Source organism: Pogona vitticeps, chromosome 15, assembly GCF_051106095.1.
Source record: "Pogona vitticeps strain Pit_001003342236 chromosome 15, PviZW2.1, whole genome shotgun sequence".
NCBI lineage: Eukaryota > Metazoa > Chordata > Lepidosauria > Squamata > Agamidae > Pogona > Pogona vitticeps.
Genome location: NC_135797.1, coordinates 12,025,289 through 12,046,024, shown reverse-complemented (window position 1 = coordinate 12,046,024; position 20,736 = coordinate 12,025,289). Strand labels below are relative to the sequence as shown.

Genomic DNA, 20,736 nt, shown 5'->3' with positions numbered 1-20,736 from the left:
CAGCTGTTTAAATCACTGTCTTGCGAAGCTTAGGTCCCGAAAACGCCCGTTTTGCAAGCGCGGAGGGAGTTGGCAAAATCATCGTCTAGCGAAAATTGGTTTGCGAAGCAGGGACCAAACATTGTCCAGCAAAATTCCCCCATAGGAATCACTGTTTTGCAAATCGCCATAGCGATCGCAAAAAGTCAATGTCTAGCAACACCCAAACACATTCAAAGCAGTAAAGGAACAATATCACCCATTAAAATCCTCCACTCGGGCCACAAGGCACTGAAAGAAAGCCTGCCTGGAGGGAAAAGTCTCTTCCAGAGTCATATTCTTTCACAGTTGAGTTTCCGTGGCCAAGGGGAGAATCGAACCTTCTTCTCCAAAGTCCTGGTTTTGTTACTCTACCCACCACACCACACTGGGGAAACCTTCACACCTAAATACGGAAACCTTCACACCTAAATAGCCGTTCTTTGTTGAAGCATGAGCTGGAGTCGTCCTTTTGATTTTGCCCAACGAATGCCAAGAAGATCGTCCTCAAATCTAGGCAATAAAGGAACAAGGAGGAGGTCCCGGTAACGCGGGGATAGGCCCTGAAGAGTTTGGAGCAGTAAAAAATAAAATAAAACTTTAATGGGAAGAGATTGTAAAGGAATTGGGAGGGGGGGGCATAAAAACCAAGCAAAAGAAATTCACAAGTACCCCAAGCAGGGCTAAACGCTCTCCTTGGCAAAAGAAATGCTGAAAGGAGGGGAAAAGAAATTCAAAAAGAAGCTGGATGGATGGATCTTAAAGCATTTAGTCCACGAGCATTTTGCTGCAGGTCCCACCCGGATCCTTGCTCTGGCTCAGCCTGGCACAACCTGTTTTTCCGCCAAATCTCCTTCCTTGCAAAACACAGCTTCTTATCATCCTCTTCGCCTCCCCTGGGACGGCCCCTTTGTGGCGTAATTTTTTTTAATTTCCCCGGAACATTTCGTCTCTCCTTCAAACGGTTGCATTCTCAGTTCTAATCGAAACGCGTCAAATGGGTTGTGGTTATGCGCAGTTATGCGCTGTCAGGGCTCCTCCAAGTCAGGGCGACCCCCACGCACGAGCCACCTCCAAAAGATCCTGTCCTCAATTGCCCTGCTCAGCTCTTGCAATCTGAAGCCTGTGGCTTCCTTGAGGGGGTCTATCCATTGCTTATCTAGTCTTCCTCTTTCCCTGCTGCCTTCCGCCTTTACCATTGCGATTTTTTCTCCCCAAGAGAATCCTGCTTTTGCAGGATGTGTCCAAAGCAGGATAGCCTGAGTTTCGACATTTTTGCCTCCAAGGATGGTTTTCAGGCTTAACTTGATCAAGGACCCACTGGTTCACCTTTCTGGTAGTCCAGACGATCCGCAGCGCTGCATTTCATTGATGCCCCTTCTGAGTCTGATGTCCATTCGTCACTTCTTGAAAACGAATGTCTTTGTCTCTCCTTTTCTGTGTATTTGTAAAAGTTTTTGTGTGTGTGTTGCACAGTACACTTTCGCTGTATATAAAAATGTGCTAGTGAAGCCATCGTTACACTTTTTATTTTGATTAAAATGTTTATCTATGGTCTCACCGTAGATAACCACATTTGCTGGTGGGACCGTAGATAAACTTTTTTTTTGCATTAATGTTTTATATATATGCGCGCATTAGACGCGCATCGTTCAAGGCAGTGTGATCGCAGTTTTCTAGCCGAGAAGCTCAACCACCGAAGCCCTCTGGGGAATTTCTATATATAAAAAGCAAAAACATTACACCTTTTATCATAAAAAGAGATCGGGGGTGATGTTGTAAAAAATAGCAAGATATTCTCATATTTATAGGGGGCGGGAGGGGAGAAGGAGAGAGGGAATAAAAAAGAGAGAGGATAAAAGGAAAGATAAAAGTGCAAATCAAGGACTGATGCCCACAGGAAGAGGGATAGCAATAGAGGAATACTGTGAATTGTGATCAGAAAGCAGCGTTTCGCCCGTCTCTGTGGCCGGCCTCTTCAGAGGACAGGAGTCAGGACTCTGTCTGTGCTCTGGGGCAGTCTGTGGAAGTCCTGACTCCCGTCCTCCGTAGGGGCCAGCCACAGAGACGGGCGAAACGTCAGGAAGAACAACCTTCAGAACACGGCCAAAGAGCCCGAAAAACCCACAACCACCATCAGATCCCGGCCGTGAAAGCTTTCTGAGACATCTTTGATGCCCAAAGCTTAGATGTAATGTTGATGCAAAGCACTGGCAATCATCTGAGTGGGAGATTTTCAGTCCATGGATCATGAGTTGGAGACGACAGATAAACTGAAAGCAATCATGCGCCCCGGGGCCTCTGACATGAGTGACGCAACCGGATCTCCCAGCAGACCCCCAGACTAGGAACCAGGCTCCTTCAAACCTAGACTAGGACCCCTTAAGCAAGCAAACGGACCCATCTCGTCTGTTTCTTTTATGGAGAACTGGACAGGGACCCAAGGGAAACCGAAACAGAATCTCTTGGATGGAGGAATGGTGCCCGGCATCACCTTCCGGGTCAAAATAATTCCAACGGTCACCAAGTTAATGCTGATTCATGGTGAGCTTCTGTCCCACCGTTTGCTAAACCTAAAGGATCCACTCGTGGTTTACCAACTCCTCCTTCTGGTGGTGCTTTGGAACGTCCTGTAGCTGCTTGCCTGTGGCCTCGCATGGGTTGGGGGACATCACAAACGTCTGGTTAGCCTCCACTGCCCCCATCATGAGGAGCACCGAGGCCAACCCACTGAGCCACCGACCCTGTCCATCAGTGGTGGGATTCAGCAGGCCAACAAACGGTTCTACAGAACCAATAATACATTAGCTACCGGTTCTGTAGAACTGGTGCGAACCTGCTGAATCCCACCACTGCTGTCCATCCATCTCGTCCTCTGTCGCCAAAGGATTGGAGCCTCAGCTTCAGGATCTGTCCTTCCAATGGTCACTCGGGGTTGATTTCCTTCAGAATGGACATTCCTGTCTCTCCATTAGAGTCCCCTTTTAATCTTTTAAATCAGGGTCGAGCAATAGTCCTTCCCACTTTGGGGAAATCTTCTAAGAGTCCCGCATGCTTTTCCATATTTGAATTCCTCCCCCTTTGGCTCTCGCTTCCTCCTCCTTTATCTCTCCCTGGGATAAACCGAAAACTCTCATTTTCTCTTGATCTTTTCTCTCCTCCTCCCACACAGGTAGAGTTAACTCTTCCTCTCCCTTTCCCCCTTTCCTTCCTCTACCAGACAGACTTCTGCCTTTACTTCTTTCTCCTTCAATTCCTTCCCACCAATTCCTTCTACAACCAATTTTCCTTTTTCATTTTTCTCTCTCCCTCTTTCTCCGACGCTTTGATTCCAGCTGCTGGCTCACTGCTCACTTTTCTCTCTCTCTCTCTTTCCTCCTTCACACCTGTATTTCTGACAGGGCCAGTTCTTTCTAAAAATTTACATAGAGGTCTCACCCAGTGACCTGAGATCCTAAAAAATGAGGTTATTCCGCTGGTTGCGGAAATCCAGATTTGGCATCATAGCTCTGGTGGAAAAAACCAAACACACACACCCCCCCCCAAAGCGGACAAAATTTTTCCTCGCTTTGGAGAAGCCTCGGAGGAGACAGAGATCCTGCCAATGTCCTGCCCGTCTCGTTATCAGGACAAAAGTCAATTAATGATTAATCGGAACGCTGGGGTGAAGGCGCATTCAGAAGGAGCAAGCTGACCCTATGGCACAGAGTGAGTGGGGTGGCCGGGGGGTGGGTGGGCATGATTTGGGGGGCATGGGAGTGTATCAGAGGGGGTCCGTCAGAAATATAATCTGAACTGGCGAAGCAGGAATCACGTGGTGGGATTGTCCTGGGCATTAGACGCAGACCCGAAATATGACATGTCTTGTGTACACAAAGGGTGTATTATGTCCTTCCACTGTCAAAGAGGGGAAGGGGCTCTTTGGATGGTCTTTCACCTGGGGAGGGACAACGCCCCCCCCGCTCTGTCCGTAGAGAAGCATGGGTTTTGTAGTTTGGATGCGCGAGTTAGATGCGCGTCGTTCCAGGGAGTGTGATTTCAGTTTTCTAGCCGAGAAGCTCAACAAGAGTTGTGGTCTTGCCATGCCTAGGACTTCTCTACCTTGGCAGAATTCTGGGGATAGTGGTTCAAAAGCACCAGTTCCACCTTATTTCCCACCCTCCAATGGCTTCCTGTCCCATCAGAGAGTCCGGGATGACCTTGGTCATCTCACCTCATTTATCGGTAACGGACTCTTGCTCCTCCACGTTGACCATGTTGTTCCTCCTCCTCCAGAGATACCGGCCTTTGGTTGTTGTGGGTTTTTTCGGGCTCTTTGGCCGTGTTCTGAAGGTTGTTCTTCCTGACGTTTCGCCCGTCTCTGTGGCCATGGGCATCTTTCAGAGGACAGGAGTCAGGACTCTGCCTGTGTTCTTCAGAGGACAGGAATCAGGACTCTGTCTGTGCTCTGGGGCAGTCTGTGGGAGTCCTGTCTCCTGTCCTCTGAAAACGCCGGCCACAGAGACGGGCGAAACGTTAGGAAGAAAAACCTCAAGAACACAGCCAAAGAGCCCGGAAAACCCACAACAACCGTCGGATCCCGGCCGTGAAAGCCTTCGAGAATACATGCCAGCCTTTCTCACTATCCACTGGGGTTTAGAGAGGCTGCAGCTGGCAGGGGTCAAAATGCCAGGACACCCCCCCCCCAATACCTTTGCTGCTCCTAGACTTAGCTGCAGGGGGTCACAGTCATTACAGGTGGGCATCCATTTACTCAGCAATATATATTCAAAATAGTCAGGGGCAGCTGGGTCTTCTGGTGGCCGTTAGGGTCCGTTCACTCCATAAAAGACCCGCCGCTGGTAGAAGTCAACCTAAAACTGGTTTGTCGGTACAGCTCTACACACAGCGGCTGGCTTTTGGATTCTTTGCACAAGGCAGATAGGTATAACGATGGTGGGTGATGAACACCTGCATTTTTTAATGTCCATAGACCTAGAAATACCTCTCCGAACGTACCTAGTACAGTGGTTAAGCTGCAGTGCTGCGGATAAGCCTCTCCTTATGGCCTGAGTTTGATCCCAACGGGTTCAGGTAGCCGGCTTGAGGTTCACTCAGCCTTCCATCCTTCCGGGGTTGATAAATTGAGGACCCAGTTTGCTGTGGGGGGGCCATGTGCTGCTGGCGTAATGACGTTTGAAACTGCCCAGAGAGAGTTTTAGCATGATGGGACAAGGTATAGGTTGAAACGTAACAACGGCAGCCACTTTAAATCCTTGCTCGACAGGATTAGGCTCCTTCCCTTCCTTGCCTCTCGGTCGAAACCCTTTCTCGTCGTCCCCCCCATCTGTTTGGGTGGACCTGACCTCGAGCGGGCCCTTCTCTCTTCGCCTCAGCTATCTTTACAGGGCTGTCGTAAGGATAAAGGAGGGAGACGGAGAGCCACGTTCTCCCCCCCCCCCGCCCGCCGGCCCTGGAAGAAAGACAGGAGACATAGAGGTGAGAAATATTTGAAAACCAAATTAAAAGTTGCCTCCGTTTTGGACAGCCCCGGACTCCTCTGCCCGAAGGCAAATGCGCCAGTTTTGGAAGGAACACTCGAGGGGCTCCTCTTTGCAGGAGATGATGCTCGACTCGGGGGCGCAGCAGCTGTCTGAGGAAGACACGCCTGAGGTCCTCGCCCTCCTGCCTCCCCTGGAAGGACGGGATGTTCTCGAACTGGGAGCCGGCATAGGGTGAGTGGCAAACAGACAGAAGCAACCGCCCCCCCCCAAAAGACCTGCGTTTCACCCTCCGTTCTCTTGTGATGGTCTTTTGAATTTCTGGTAAAATTGTCTTTCTTTCTTTCCTTCTTTCTTTCCTTCTTTCCTTCTTTCTTTCTTTCTTTCTTTCTTTCTTTGCTACACAGTAGAAGTACAGAGATCCACACAGGAGAGTAGCTACACATTTCTCAGAGTCCACGCCTTTCTCATTAACCGGCACTTAAAATCTCAGCAACTCACTCTGAGACATTTGTAGGAGAAAGGATAAAAAGCGTTTCTTCACTTACAGTTGCTTGAAATAACAGACTTGAGTATACTGCTTTCTTTACTGCACACATACTTAGCAACCAACTGAAAAGATCAACAGCAACGAAACGACGGCTACCAACCACGAAAGAGAGGGATAGATAGAACAGCAGAGAGGTAGGGCTTTCTCTGAATTAAAAAAAAAAAAGCTGAAAGGAACCAGTTGGTTAGTGCTGGATAGATAGATAATCACCCCAACCCGGAAAAGTACCTCCAACTACAGACCGTGTGTGAGGTTGTAAATAAAACTCTCAACAGCTAGTTGCTTTTATTCATCCGTGAGGAGGAAAGCAGTCTTCAGATGCTCAGATACTCCGTAGAGAATTAAGCCATTTTGCATCTTGCACGGCTGTGGGGACGAGGAGCAGCCTTCCATGTTGAATTACCTGATTTAGGCGGAAGGGGTGCGCTCAGAGCTTGAAAAGCAACACATTACAAATAACAACCTCGCTGTATTTATTTCCCTGTCCTAATAACTAAGGTCTAACTACATTACCTTGTAGTAATAATAACTTAAGACGGTGTAACGCAGGGGGTCCCCCCAACCTTGGGGCCTCCAGATGTTCTTGGACTTCAACTCCCAGAAATCCTGGCCAGCAGAGGGGGTGGTGAAGGCTTCTGGGATTTGTAGTCCGAGAACATCTGGAGGCCCCAAGTTTTGGGGACCACTGCTCTGAAGGAACAAACAGGACTCTTATGATCCTTCCGATGGGCTTTTTATCTCTTGCCACAGGGGAAAGGGCATTCACGGAAAAGATGATGCGCTTTTTTAAAAAATGGAGATGCTTAAACATTGTTTTTAGCTTAACAGCATGCTAGCACTGGCGTTAATTAAAATGCATTTTCATTTCTTTTCTTTTTTCCCCCCCTTTCTTGCTCTACGCCACCTCACGTCTTAGCCAATTCTGGCAAAAGGAGGGGATAAGTAAAGTAAAAACAAACATTACGAGGAGTTATTCTCTTTTTTAAAAAAGTTATAACCATAACTCACTCCTTTATGGGCGCTTCGGATTAATCCCTGGAACGGATTGCTTTCCAGTTTGTGAATGCCCTTTGAGGTTTCTTCTTCCCCGTTTTTATTTCAGGCGGTTCACCGGACATCTGGCGGAGATGGCTCGCTATGTCATGGCGGTGGATTTTACGGAAAGCTTCCTGAATCGGAACCAGCTGGAAAACGGGCATCGGCCAAACGTGGCGTTTCAACAGGCCGACGTTACCAGCCTGGTCATGCCAAGCCAGAGGTGAGAAATAATGCAATTTACAGGAGGTGGGGGTGGGCAGAGTGACACCCCGGCAGCTCCTGTTGGATTATAACAACTCCCAATATTCTTCCCCATTGGCTGTGGCTGATGGGACATGGAGTCCAACCCGTTTTACCCACCTCTGCTTTCAATCCTTTAAGAAGATATTGACAGCTTCAGGCCAGGGCTGGGTGGAGGCGAGGGGGTCTCGGTGGGCTCAAAAATAACACCTCTTTTTAGCTTTAAAGGTCTTATAGATGATGATCACACAGCCTTTGGAAAGATATTTGAATCTTTCAGAACAGAGAAGTTGAGAAACCGTAAAAGCTGTATTTGGCCCAAATGCTGGAGGTTCTCGCCTCTGCTTTGGGTTGCCGGAAAAGCAAGCTCTCTGCCCCACAGAGCTTACAGGTTAAAATTCATAAGCAAAGTCCAGGGGGAGACAGAGAAGCAAGGTGAGGTGGCTTCAGACAGAGGAGGATCGGGTTAAGAACATAGGAAGTTGCTTTGTATGGGGACAAACCACTGCCCCCCCCTAAGCTGCCATCCAGGCTGACGAAGGGGGAGCCCCGCAGACTTCCTTGGATGGAAATCTTCCCTGTCAAATTTCTGGCTGCGGTGCAAGGGACGTTCGAGAAGAAAGAGGCACAGGAGCCGTAAAAAAAGAAAGAGGTGGCGACAATGATGCTGCCAAACTCATTAACAGAAAGGATCACAGGCTTCCTTAGAGCAGACATAAGCATGACCCAGATAATTTACAGTTCACCCGCTGACATCTCTTTTGATTTTGAACTACAGTGGTGCCTCGCTAGACGATGTTAATCCGTTCCACTGAAATTGCTGTTTAGCGAAATCATCGTTTAGCGAAAAGCATTTTCCCCATTGGAATGCATTGAAACCTGTTTAATGCGTTCCAATGGGGAAGAATCGTCGTTGTCTAGCGAAGATCGGCCATAGGAAAGCCGCTTTGCGAACCACCGATCAGCTGTTTAAATAGCTGTCTTGCGAAGCTTAGGTCCCAAAACAGCCGTTTTGCGAGCGCGGAGGGAGCTGTCAAAATCGTCGTCTAGCGAAAATCGGTTTGTGAAGCAGGGACCAAACATTGTCCAGCAAAATTCCCCCATAGGAATCACTGTTTTGCGAATCGCTATAGCGATCGCAAAAAGTCAACGTCTAGCGAAAAAACTGTCATGCGGGGATAACTGTCTAGCGAGGCACCACTGTAGTTGCCTATTTAGGGTTACATTCATATCCTATATTATTTCCTGGCAGCAAAGGCTGCTGGATCGTTCCGTGGAGAGCCAGAGGTTGGGGATTCAGTTTGATAAGTGGCTGGACAGAGTCCGTCCCAGCTCTGCCATTTATAGACGGCCGGTCCCCCAACTCACCCCTTTTCGGTCACATCAGCCCTGCGAAGTAGGACAGACAGAAAGAGAGCTATAAAGTAACCCGATGAGTTTTGTGTCTTGGGGGGGGGAGAATCGAACCCAGCGCTCACGATTCCGAGCCCCAACGTCTAACCACAACACCCCCTCCAGCCCTTGAACCCCAAAGGCTTCGGGACTCGGCATTTCAACAGGTGAAGATGCAACTCAGAGGATGATACTCGGTCTTTTTCTCCCCTGCTCCAGCTTTGACCTGATCTTCTCCAACTGGCTTTTCATGTACCTCTCCGACTCGGAAGTGAGGGATGTCGTCCAGAAGATGCTTCTCTGGCTACGTCCGGGAGGACATCTATTCTTCCGGGAGTCCTGTTTCTGCCAGTCGGGTCTGTAATCCGAACAGTGAGAGGGAAAAAGGGGAGGATGCTTAAGTCTCAGCAGGTCCTGGGTGTGATTGATTCTGGGAAGCAATGGATGATGGCGAGAGGGTCGTGGTCAATGGGTATAAAGAGAATTCCATCCATCCAGCTCTCGATCTGGTTTATAAACATGGGATTCTCTCTCTCTGAACTGGATTCTGTAAATGCAATTTATGGCCCTTTTGTTGTTTAGTCGTGTCTGATTCTTCGTAACCCGACGGACCAGAGCATGCCAGGCCCTCCCGTCTTCCACGGCCTCCCGGAGTTCGGTCAAATTCATGTTGGTCGCTTCGATGGCCCTATCCAACCACCTCATCATCCTCTGTTGTCCCCTTCTCCTCTTGCCCTCACTCTTTCCCAACATCAGGGTCTTTTCCATGGAGTCTTCTCTTCTCATGAGATGGCCAAAGGATTGGAGCCTCAGCTTCAGGATCTGTCCTTCCAGGGAGCACTCAGGGTTGATTTCCTTTAGAATTGATAGGTTTGTTCTCCTTGCAAATGCATAGCCCTAAAGTCTATAAATAATAATTAAAAAAACTAAAGAGGTGTCTACTCTAGGGTATGAACTGGAAGGAATGTATGCTGACCCTATAACACGCTGCCCCACTATTTATGTCACACACACACATCCCAAGGTGAGAAGGACCCATGGCAGGTAATTACGTAAGACAGAAAAATCAAATCTTGTTGGCTTCATTGGGCTTCAGGCGACCGTCCCCGGTCCTTCAACCCCACGCTGTACCGGTCTCCTGCGGAGTACAATAGCTTTCTGGCGACAGCCCACGTGGCTTCCGGAGGTGAGCGCCATGGCTTCGAGATCGTCATGTCCCGTTCGGTGCAAACCTACATAAAGGTAATTACTTGTAACTTGTATTTTGACCCCCCCCCCCCGGCATGAAGAGGGTGCCTCTGAGCCTATGCAGAAAACTGTCTGCACCGACACCTGGAGACACACAATTATTGAGCCCCTTGCCCAATGAAAACCACTGTCCTGCTCCCGAAAGACTTTGTACTAAGAGCTTACCCTCTGTGCAGAGATTTCCTGAGGACTAGAAACTCAAACCTTTTTTTAAAAAAAATGCAGGGGAATGTGATTCTCAAGACTTCTGCATCTGTCAGAAGGCGCACACTCCCGTCCCATCTACCTCCTTTTCCAGAGGAAGCAAAATCGGAATCAGGTTTGCTGGCTGCTCCAGAAAGTCCCCCGTGATCCAGAAGCCACTCGAGGGTACGACACCTTCCAGACGTTTCTTGACCGCGAGCAATACGCCACCCGCAGCATCCGGCGCTACGAATGGATCTTTGGGCCTGGATTTGTCAGCACGGGCGGCCTCAGCACCACCAAGGTAGTGGGTATGAAGAGCTGGGAGTAGAATGGAGCAGCTTTGGTCTTCTAGAAATGTTACTATTACCCTGTTTCCCCGAAAATAAGACCTAACCTGAAAATAAGCCCTCATAGGATTTTTTCAGGATGCTCGTCACAGAAGCCCTACCCCAAAAATTAGCCCCAGTGAAGTGAAACCCCGTCCTCCACCCTTGTGCAGCAACCAGAAGAAGAGGACAGGACTGTATTTCAATAAATGTAGATGGTTGCACATGGAAAAAATAAAAAATCCCCTGAAAATAAGCCCCAAGACATTTTTTGGAGCAAAATTGAATATAAGACCCTGTCTTATTTTCGGGGAAACACGGTACCTTGTGGCCAGAATCCCATTTATCTTTTGTTGATATAAAATGACACCTGCAGGAATTTATCCGGTGTCACCCCCAGACCGTACGAAATGTGCCATTCGGTTGCGTGGTCGGTGGTCCCGATGAACGTGCGCAAGGCGCCCGTGCGAACGTTCTTCCTCGTTGGCGTGACTTTGGATCGGGTGCCACCCCGAGCATGAAAGAAGGACCGTTTGTGGCTTCATCTCAGGCCACCTAACCCTTTCCAAACACCTCCACAGGAGCTGGTGAGCCTGTTGGATTTGAAGCTCGGTCAGCGTGTGCTGGACGTCGGCTGCGGGCTCGGTGGCAGCGATTTCTACATGGCCAAGGTAACGGGGAAATGAATTAGGATCCGGACGGCCTTCCCCATTTTCTCTTCTTTCACTCCTTTTGTCCGTTTCCATTCTACCTTGGAGCAAGGGAGAACAACCCCTGAGTCTGGGCTGCCCCATGTGCACCCCGAGGCAGTTTCCAACCGCTTCTGGGTTGTTGTCTAGTTTTTTATTTTATTTTATAACACATATAGACATACAAAACCAACCAAAAAAAAAATACAAAACATATAGGCAGTGGGGGAGGCATTTCCATACAATATTATCCATCATATAAATCTGGCTGCATCAACTTTATTGCTTTTAAATATTGAGTTCAATATAAACCATCCTAAAGTTATAATAATTCTAGTGATTGATTTTGTGAAAGCCTTCGCGAATACATTGATTTTGTATAGATTCTTTATCTTGCATTCTTAGCTAACCCGTTATATCTCAGAATATCAATGCTTTACAAATCATGGTTCTCTAGTTCTTCCAGCCGGGAAGAAACCCGGGGGGGGGGGAAGGGGGCTTTTATGACCCATGAGATTCATGTTCATTATATCCTGGGGAGGGGGACCAGGAGGAGAGAAACAGAGCCCTCGATCCGGCTACTGACGAGAAGTCCATGCACCGAATTTTTAGGTGAAACACCATGCATTGAACATTTATTGCTTTCATTCACAAGACAGCAAAAGACAAAGATCATCCAGGGGCCTCTTTTCATTCTTTGCTTTCACGCAACCCTCGCACACAGAACTCTTCCCTGATCAGTCCTTCAGGAAGAGCGATGGGAGCAAACGTTGGAGCTGCTGTTCGAAGCTCGCCGTCTGTTCCCGGGTCATCCTTCTGGTCGGGCATCTTCCCGGTGGTCTGTGCCTATGGGCTCAACCTGGCCATAAGCAAGCAGGGGGCAGACCTTGATTTCGTGGGCAGGTAAAATCTGTGGTTGCCACGGCCTCCCGGAGTTGGGTCAAATTCATGGTGCTACCCACCCACCACTTTTTCAAATTCCCAGTTCTCTGGATTTGTGGTTTTGCCCTCCTTCAGTTCTTCCGGTAATGGGTTAGCATCCTCTACGGTCCCTCAAGGCGGCCAGCGAGTCAAGGGGAACCTTGCTTTCTCTGCCGCCAATATATATATAGATATAGATATTTTTGCTGCATTGCTGTCTAGGCCGCCTGAGGCAGCTAACTGCGGAGCCCGCCTGGGTCCCCGATTTCAACTGTCCGCAAGTCACCCCGAGCAGCCGCGATGATGTCTTTTTCTCCATAGGAGTTTGGTGTGGACGTTCTGGGCATGGACCTGTCTCATAACATGGTGGAGCTGGCCCTCGAACGGGCTCAGAAGGAGCCCGAATCCCTGGTAAGGACACAGGGGGGCAGAAAAACACTGACAGAGACGGGATCCATAGCGCAACCTCACAGGCCCTAAGTCATTACTTATTCCAGACCCAGGGCTGAATCGTTTGATGCTGCTTTTGGTGGAAGGAAAAATATTCCTTCCCCCATCACTTGAGAGTATGGCTTAAGAAGAAGCTGACGGCATAGACCAAGATCCAGGTCTATAGAGCCTGTGTCCGGAGCGCACTCCTGCACTGCAGGGAGTCCTGGACCTTCATGCGAGGCAGGAGAGGAAGCTGAACACCTTCCATATGCGTTGCCTCCGATGGATTTTCGGTATCACCTGGCAGGACAAAGTTCCAAACAGAGTAGTCCTAGAACGAGCTGGAGTTTTTACCATGTATACATGACTGAAACAGCGAAGTCTACGTTGGCTTGGGCACGTCGTGAGAATGGCTGACGGTCGGATTCCAAAGGATCTCCTGTATGGAGAATTAGTGCAGGGAAATCGCCCCAGAGGGAGACCACAGCTGCGATTCAAGGAGATCTGCAAGCGGGATCTGAAGGCCTTAGGAATGGACCTCAACAGATGGGAAACCCTGAACATCTGAACGTTCAGCCTGGAGGCAGGCGGTCCATCACGGCCTCTCCCAATTTGAAGAGACCCTTGTCCAGCAGGCTGAGGGAAAGAGGCAGTCCTAAAAGCAGCAAAATCAGGGAGCTGTACAGGGGACAGATTGGATCTGTCTTCAGTGTGGAAGGGATGGTCCCTCTCGGATTGGCCTTCTCAGCCATGCTAGACGCTGTTCCTCGTCCTCCATACAGAGCATGACACCATCATCTCTCGAGATGGAAGGACACCTACATGCTTGCCATCTCATCCTTTAAGACTGCATCTCTCTCTCTCTCTCTAGCACATTATGCCAAGCCTCCCCAAAACTTTATTTGACCCTCTTGCTTTTAGGTGCAGTTCGAAATTGGCAACGCCACCCGAAGGACCTTTCCCGAGGGCTCCTTTGACGTGATTTACAGCCGGGACACCCTTCTGCATGTGGAGGACAAGAGCGCCCTCTTCAGGAAGTTCCTGGTGAGTGCCCTCTCCTGCCTGCAAAGAAGAACAAGGGGCTAGTCCTCTGAGCCAGGGGTCATACGTACCTGGTGGAGTCTGTTTGACAGCCCTAAAACACCCCCCCCCCCCCGCAGGCTGAACCAGCCCCCGGGAATGTGTTTCTCAACAGCAAAAATCAGAACTGGAAAGGGCCAGGAGACCACTTTATATTCTGAACACATGTTCTGAATTTTGGGGGTTTGGGATGGTGGTGGGAAACAAGGTGCATGGGGGGGGGGGGCTAAGCTTTTTTGCAATGGGAAATCACAACTCTAGGAGTCCTTGAGGAAACAGAAAATATTTCCTCTTTCTCTCTCTGTTTTAGTAGCAAGCAGCAAAATCTGCATGGCGTCTCCCTCAAAGGCACCCGGCCCATCTTGAAATCTGTCTACACCTATTCTAGGCGATGCAAAGATAACGTTCGTTAGGAATAAAACATCTCAAACAGCACCAAGGTCTTGGTGGCGAAAGCAAAGCTATTTCCCACATGCGTTAAAAGGAAGAAAAAACAGCCCAACGGCTTTGTTTCACCTGTGTTGAACAGATTTGTTAAACAGAACTAATTGGGTTTTTCTTCTCTCGTTCCTAAGTCCCCCCGTTCGATCGTCCTTCGTCAAAGATTATGAATAGAACCAGACTTTTTCCTTCTCTTCAAGCTTACGCCATTAACCTTCCTGTCTCTTCTCCCAGTCATGGCTGAAGCCGGAGGGCCAGCTTCTGATCTCCGACTACTGCTGCGGGCCGCGTCCCTGGTCAAAAATGTTCACAGAGTACGTCCAACAGCGAGGGTACAGCCTGCATACGCCGCAGGAATATGGGCAGGTACGGTAGGTGATGTGAATTGGCCACCTTGGGGGGGGGGGAAGAAAATATTAAGATTAGTTAAGGGGGTTGGACTTGATTGCCTTACGGGCCCCGTCCAACTCCATTCTTGTACCGAGCGTGTTTTCCCCTGGGAAACATGTATGCATGTATAATATGTTTACCATGTCTTTCTCCTTAAAAAGAACACAAAGCCGCTTATATCACGAAAAGACTATCTTTAAAAGCTGGAAGCAGCAAGCGTGCAGATAAAAGAATCACATCAATACCGTACTGCAAACGAAATCAACCCCAAACCCAGATTCAAAGCAGCAAAGGCACAGCGCTCCATTTTTTAAAAAAAACTTTCCCATTGGGTCTTCTGCCTGCTTTCCCACAGGAGCTGCAGGATGCCGGATTTGTGCAGGTCCGGGCTTTGGACCACACAGGGCGGATGGTGTCAGCGCTGACCGAGGAGCTGCAGCAACTGGAGAGAAGCCGGGAGCCGTTTGTTCAGGTTGGCTGGACGAACGGAGCAAGATTAGCTTTGGAGCTGCTCCAAAGGCAGGATGGATGTTCCATTGGGCGTGTTTTAGGACCAGTCTCCTTTCCCCCAAAACAACAGGGCCACACTGGAAGCCAGCATGCCCCACAACCACTGAGAGCCCCAGATGAAAAACTCTGTCTGTGTTCTGGTGTAGTGTGTGGGATGGTTGAGTACAGTCGTGCCCCGCTTAATGATTGCATCGCATTATGACGAACCTGCTTTTCGACGATCTTTTTGAGATCGCAATTGCGATCGCAAAATGATGGTCTAAATGGGGGAATGTCGCTTAGCGGTGATCGGGAACCAATTTTTGCTTTACGATGATCAAAAACAGCTGATTGTCGGGTTTTCAAAAATGGCTCCCCGCTGTGCTTAGGGATGGATTCCTCGCTATACAGGCACCGAAAATGGCCGCCGTATGGAGGATCTTCGCTGGACGGTGAGTTTTTACCCCATTGGAATGCATTGAATGGTTTTCAATGCGTTTCAATTGGGTTTTTAATTTCACCTTACGATGTTTTCGCTTAACAGCGATTTTCCTGGAACGGATTATCGTCGTTAAGTGAGGCACCACTATAATGTATTTGTAGCTGTGGGATCAGCTTTTTGTCCTTTTCAGGAGATTGGGTGATTAGGGTGATCAAGGTGTTTGTTTGTTTTTTATAAGTGTATTGTGGGGGAGAGATAAGGGGGAGAGATGATTTGTCCCTGTAATTGATGGGTGTTGTCTGAAATGGACAAAAAAGCTGATCCCACAGCTGCAAATACTCAACTATCCCACACAGTACACCAGAACGCGGACAGAGTTCTAACTCCTCTCCTTTGAAGATGCCAGCCACAGAGACTGGCGAAACGTTAGGAAGAAAAACACAGCCAAACAGCTCAAAAATCCTACCACATCCAACCACAGAATAGTTAACCTCTCTGTCTGCACAGGAACAGAAGCAAAGCCCTACTCGGGACCCACCTCATCCAGCGACTTGGCGTCCCATAGTGGCCAGCGCCTAACAAGTGCTCCCTCCTGCTTGTGTCCCTTAGCCACTGGAAAGGCAGGTTCGTCACAGCCACCACATTGAGCAGTAGGACTATCCTCACGCTGTGGTGGATGATGGTGGAAAGCAAGGCATTTGAGTAAGGAAAGATGCTTGCTTGCACTCCAGGGAAATAGAAATGCTTTTTGCCTCCTTGTTTCCTAGTTATGGGTCAGAAGAGAAAGGGGCTGCTTTTGAATTTCGCAGAGATCTTTGTCCGTCCAAAAGAAGAGTGCAGTGTGGTAAAAAAGCTTGCACACCATCCTGCATGACTGCAGTTTGAGGCAGTAACTGTTTTTCTTTTTTCCCTCCCTCCTTCCCCATACAGGAGTTCTCCGAGGAGGAGTTTGAGTCCATGGCCTCCGGATGGCGGGAGAAACTGCAGCGGTGTGCGGATGGGGACCAGCGCTGGGGGGTCTTTTCCGCCCGCAAGCCAAACTAGACCGAGGGACGAGTGCGGAGAGGCGGCGAAACCTTGGCCGGGCCCATAACCTCTCCGGCAGTACAGCTTTTTAGAAAAGCGTTCCGATCGAGTTTCAAGTCTGCATCTCTTCCCTTGGGGTATAACATCGTGGTTCCCAACCTCGGTTAATCCAGGTGTTCTAGCACTACAACTCCCAGAATCCCCAGCCAGTACAGCTAGGATTGAAGCCTTCTGGGAACTGCAGTCCAAGAACACTTACCTGGCTTCCTCAAAGTTGGGAAACCACTGGTTGAGTGGACTGGAAGAAATTCCATTTTTTTCTGGTGTGGATTTTTTTTCTTCTAGATTTTCCCTTACAGTCACTCTAATTATGTCTTTGAGTCCTTTCACATCTCCGTTCTTCCCTTCTCTTCTCTTCTGAATTGCACACTGAACGCATATGGAAAATAGGTGGGTGAAAACATTCCCACCCACCCCCGAGTCATAGAATCATAGAATTATAGAATAATGGCATTGGGAGAGGCCGATAAGGCCATTGAGTCCCATCCGTAGAATGCCCAGAGTAGACACGTTCTAGATGGGTGGTATATAAATCTAATAAATTAATTAAATAAATAAACATATGACAGATGGTTCTCTGATTTTCTTTTGAATGGCTCCAGCATCGGCGCCACTCACCACCTCCCGAGGCGATCCGTTCCATTATCATACTGCTCTAACAGTTAAGAAGTTTTCCCGGATGTTCAGCCTAATTCTGGCTCTCTGTAGTTTGAGCCCATGATGATGTCTCCTGCACTCTGAGATGATGGATGATCCTAGGCCTCCTCTGTAGGGCTACCTTTCAAGTATTTCAAAAGGGCTATCGTATCAGATTTCTTTTCTCAAGACTTAACCTGTCCAGTTCCTAAAGTTTTCCTTCAGAGGACCTAGTTTGGTTGCACCATTAATTTTGTTAAACACTTCTGTTGTTTCACTATTTATTTTTCAATATACCATTTTTTTAAGTGATTCATCTAGAACAACCAAGTACAGTGGTGCCTTGCAAGACGATTGCCTCGCAGGACGATTAATCCGCAAGACGATTAGTTTTTGTGATCTCAAGATGGTTTTTTCTATGGCCGTGCTTCGCAAGACGCTTCCCCCCCCCGAGACCGATGCCTTGCAAGACAACTAAATTTTATTCGCCTTGTGAGGTTCCCATAGGGAACCTCGCAAGACTTTTTTTTTCACAAGACGACGATTTTCGCAGAACGAATTAAAATTGTCTTGTGAGGGACCACTGTACAGGTATTCTTCAGGAACAATCCATTATTTAAATAAATTTATTTTAGTTGTGTTGGCCTATCAGGCCAAAACAAAAGGGGGGAAAAAACCACAAAGAAGAAGAAAAAATACATTGCGGCACCTTTCAAGACTGTCTTTTAAAATGATTATTAAAGAAATAATAATAATAACACAACTAACATAAAAATGTGTGTACATACACAATATGTTGTGTTGGGTAGTCCTTCCAAACGGTCCCCGCCCATGTTAGCAGGGAGAGCCTTGTGGTGGAATTGCAGTACTGCAGCCAGCACTCCACTCAGGACCTGGGTTCAATCCCAGGTAGGTGGTTTGGGTTCACTCAGCCTTCCATCCTTCTAAGGTTGGTACATTGAGTACGAAGGGGAGGGGGAGGGAAAACAAGGTGTAGCCTGCATCATTACATCATAAACAGCCCAAAGAGTGTTTTAAGCCCTATGGGGCCATATATAAGCAGCACACTTTTGCTTTTGTTATTTTAACATAGGGCACTGCTCCATCAAAAGTCGGGTCTGCTTTTATTCTTGGGAAGGAAATAGGTGCTTACCCACTCACCCACCTGCCAAACGTCTTGGGTCCCTTCCTGTTCCTTCAAGTCCCTGCTCTTAATCAGCGAGGTTGCAGCAATATCAGCCAGAAACAAAAAAACAAACCAAAATCAACAATAACAGTGTGGCAACTTCAAGATTAACGGGTGAATTTGCATGTAATGCAATTATTGCAGCAAAGTTGCACAAGGCAACCAGCAGAGGACAGCACGTCCTCTCTGACCGAGGATGATTATCGTGTGTCACCAAGCCAATTCTTATGGTGACACTTTTCAGCCTTCTGCAGGTGGAATTGGTCAGAAGTGGTTTCCCCGTTCCTTCTTCTTGGGGGGGGGGGAGGCATCCTAGGACAGGGCAGCTGGCCGGAAGCCACACAGGGTGGCTCCCCTCTCCCTGAAAGCACAGTAAGGGAATCGAACTCCCAAATCTCTGGCTCCACAGCCAGGGACCCAAACCCCTGAGAAGCCCAAACCACCTACGAGCACCGTATCAATGCTACAAAAACAAACGACCGAACGCATTATCAGGAGTACCGAAAACTTTCTGAAAATAAGTTTCTGCCTGCGTGCGCGCTCAGGATAGGAAGAAAAGCTCGCTCCGTTGCTCCTTCGGAAGGAGACACGCTCACAACGTTGTGAGAAAAGCGTATTCACCTTTTGTCACAATATTTGCCGGCCGCAGAGACGGGCGAAACGTTCGGAAGAAAAACCTCCGGAACGTGGCCAAACAGCCCGAAAAACCTACAACCACCATCGGATCCCGGCCGTGAAAGCCTTCGAGAATACATTATATTAAACTCTGCTGGGCATCTTGTCTGAAATGCGAGAACAATTAGTCCCTTTTCCCCCACCTCTAGTTCCCATCGCCACAACCAAGCAGAAAGAATCTATGCTGCTTTTCCCCTTAAGAAGTAAATGAGCGCCTATGACTAGTACAGAGAGAATGGATGAGAAAAATTAAAATTGTGAACCATCCATCTCATCTTCCCATTTGTCAAAACACAGGGTACAAGTGAGCGGCTGGCCTGGATTAGCCGTGCAACGTCCTTAATTCCTGCAATTTTGGGAATAAAAGGGCCTGGAAAATGCAGAACGTCTCAAGACCAAGAGGAAAAGGTTTCGTCATCTCTCCGATTTTTCGTTCTTGCAGTTTCTCATTTATCAGAACAAGACAAAGACGGTGCACAACTCCCAGTTGTTGTTTAGTCGTTAAGTCGTGTCCGGCTTTTCGTGACCACATGGACCAGAGCACGCCAGGCCCTCCTGTCTTCCACTGCCTCCCGGAGTTGGGTCAAATTCATGTTGGTTGCTTCAATGACCCTGTCCAGCCATCTCATCATCCTCTGTCATCCCCTTGTCCTCCTGCCTTCACACTTTCCCAACATCAGGGTCTTTTCCAGGGAGTCTTCTCTTCTCATGAGATGGCCAAAGGATTGGAGCCTCAGCTTCAGGATCTGTCCTTCCAGGGAGCACTCAGAGTTGATACTCCTGTAGTATACTACAACTTCCAGAACTGGCTGGCGGGAGCTGATGGCGGTTCAGTGCTTAGCCCGAAAGATTGTTTTCCCAAACTCTTGAGAGAAGCTTAGCCTTGTGTGCAGGCCCCGTGGATCGGGCCCAAACGCGAGCAAGGTTCCCTCCGTCTCTTTCCTGCCAGATTCAGAATAGAGGTATTCAGCTTTATTAGGGAAGTGCTTCTGCCAAAAATTTGGATTGCCCCCCGAGCCAGAAATGTGAAAACCGAGAGCACTGAGCCAAGTTTAGGGGAATCACAAACTTCCTTCTCCACGAAAACTTCTACAAATTCAGAGTTTAAAGTAGGTCCCTATTCCATTCAAGTTCTATTCAGCTCATTTGTCAAGACTATATAGAAGTGGTGCCTCGCATAACGAGCGCACCGTTTAACGATGAATCCGCATAGCGATGCGGATTTTGCGATCGCTAATGCGATCGCATACCGATGTTTTATCGCATTGCGATGGGGAACAGCTGCTTGGCGGTTCCAAAATGGCTGCCGGAACACCCAAAATGGCCACCGGAACACCCAAAATGGCTGCGCACAGTGTTTTCGCGGATGGGGAAACATCGCAGAACGGTGAGTTTTGGGCCCATTTGGAACACATTAAACGAAGTTTAATGCATTCCAATGGGCTTTTCTGTTCCGTTTAGCGATGTTTCCCCATAGCGAAGGTTAATCCGGAATGGATTAACCTCGCTATGCGGGGCACCACTTACTGTACTCTGTTTTGTACTCCCCGACCGTTTGCCATGTTGCACATTAGAACTCCCCAGAGATCGAACATAATGGGATGTATGGAACCATGGGTTTATTCTATTCATACGGATTAAATATAAACATGTGCTCGCTCGCTCGCTCTCTTGTGAAAAAATACTGAAGAACTTCTGCACAATTAACATTCACTTTTCCACCCACTGCCCCCCAATTTTGATTTCAGGGCCAGGAAGGGAAACAAAAATGGTATGTAAAAGGTTTCCATC

The 20,736-nt window shown here is 48.4% G+C and overlaps 1 protein-coding gene across 1 annotated transcript; it reads left to right on the top strand.

Annotated features, from left to right (window-relative positions):
* Positions 1-3,062: 3,062 nt before the first annotated feature.
* On the top strand, positions 3,063-17,016 carry LOC110091757 (uncharacterized). Its single transcript, XM_072983939.2, has 12 exons — positions 3,063-3,726; positions 5,546-5,732; positions 7,151-7,306; positions 8,938-9,074; positions 9,815-9,960; positions 10,265-10,453; positions 11,060-11,149; positions 12,410-12,499; positions 13,442-13,564; positions 14,276-14,407; positions 14,787-14,903; positions 16,293-17,016. Exons 1-12 carry the CDS (start codon positions 3,717-3,719, stop codon positions 16,404-16,406), a joined length of 1,491 nt encoding a protein of 496 aa, XP_072840040.2. The 5' UTR covers positions 3,063-3,716; the 3' UTR covers positions 16,407-17,016.
* Positions 17,017-20,736: the final 3,720 nt, after the last annotated feature.

What these genes read in the sequence shown, in the direction of transcription:
- LOC110091757 (XM_072983939.2), top strand. An exon ending in CTGGTCATGCCAAGCCAGAG is followed by an intron (nt 7,307 to 8,937) that starts GTGAGAAATAAT and finishes CCCCTGCTCCAG; the next exon opens with CTTTGACCTGATCTTCTCCA. An exon ending in CCCTCTTCAGGAAGTTCCTG is followed by an intron (nt 13,565 to 14,275) that starts GTGAGTGCCCTC and finishes CTCTTCTCCCAG; the next exon opens with TCATGGCTGAAGCCGGAGGG.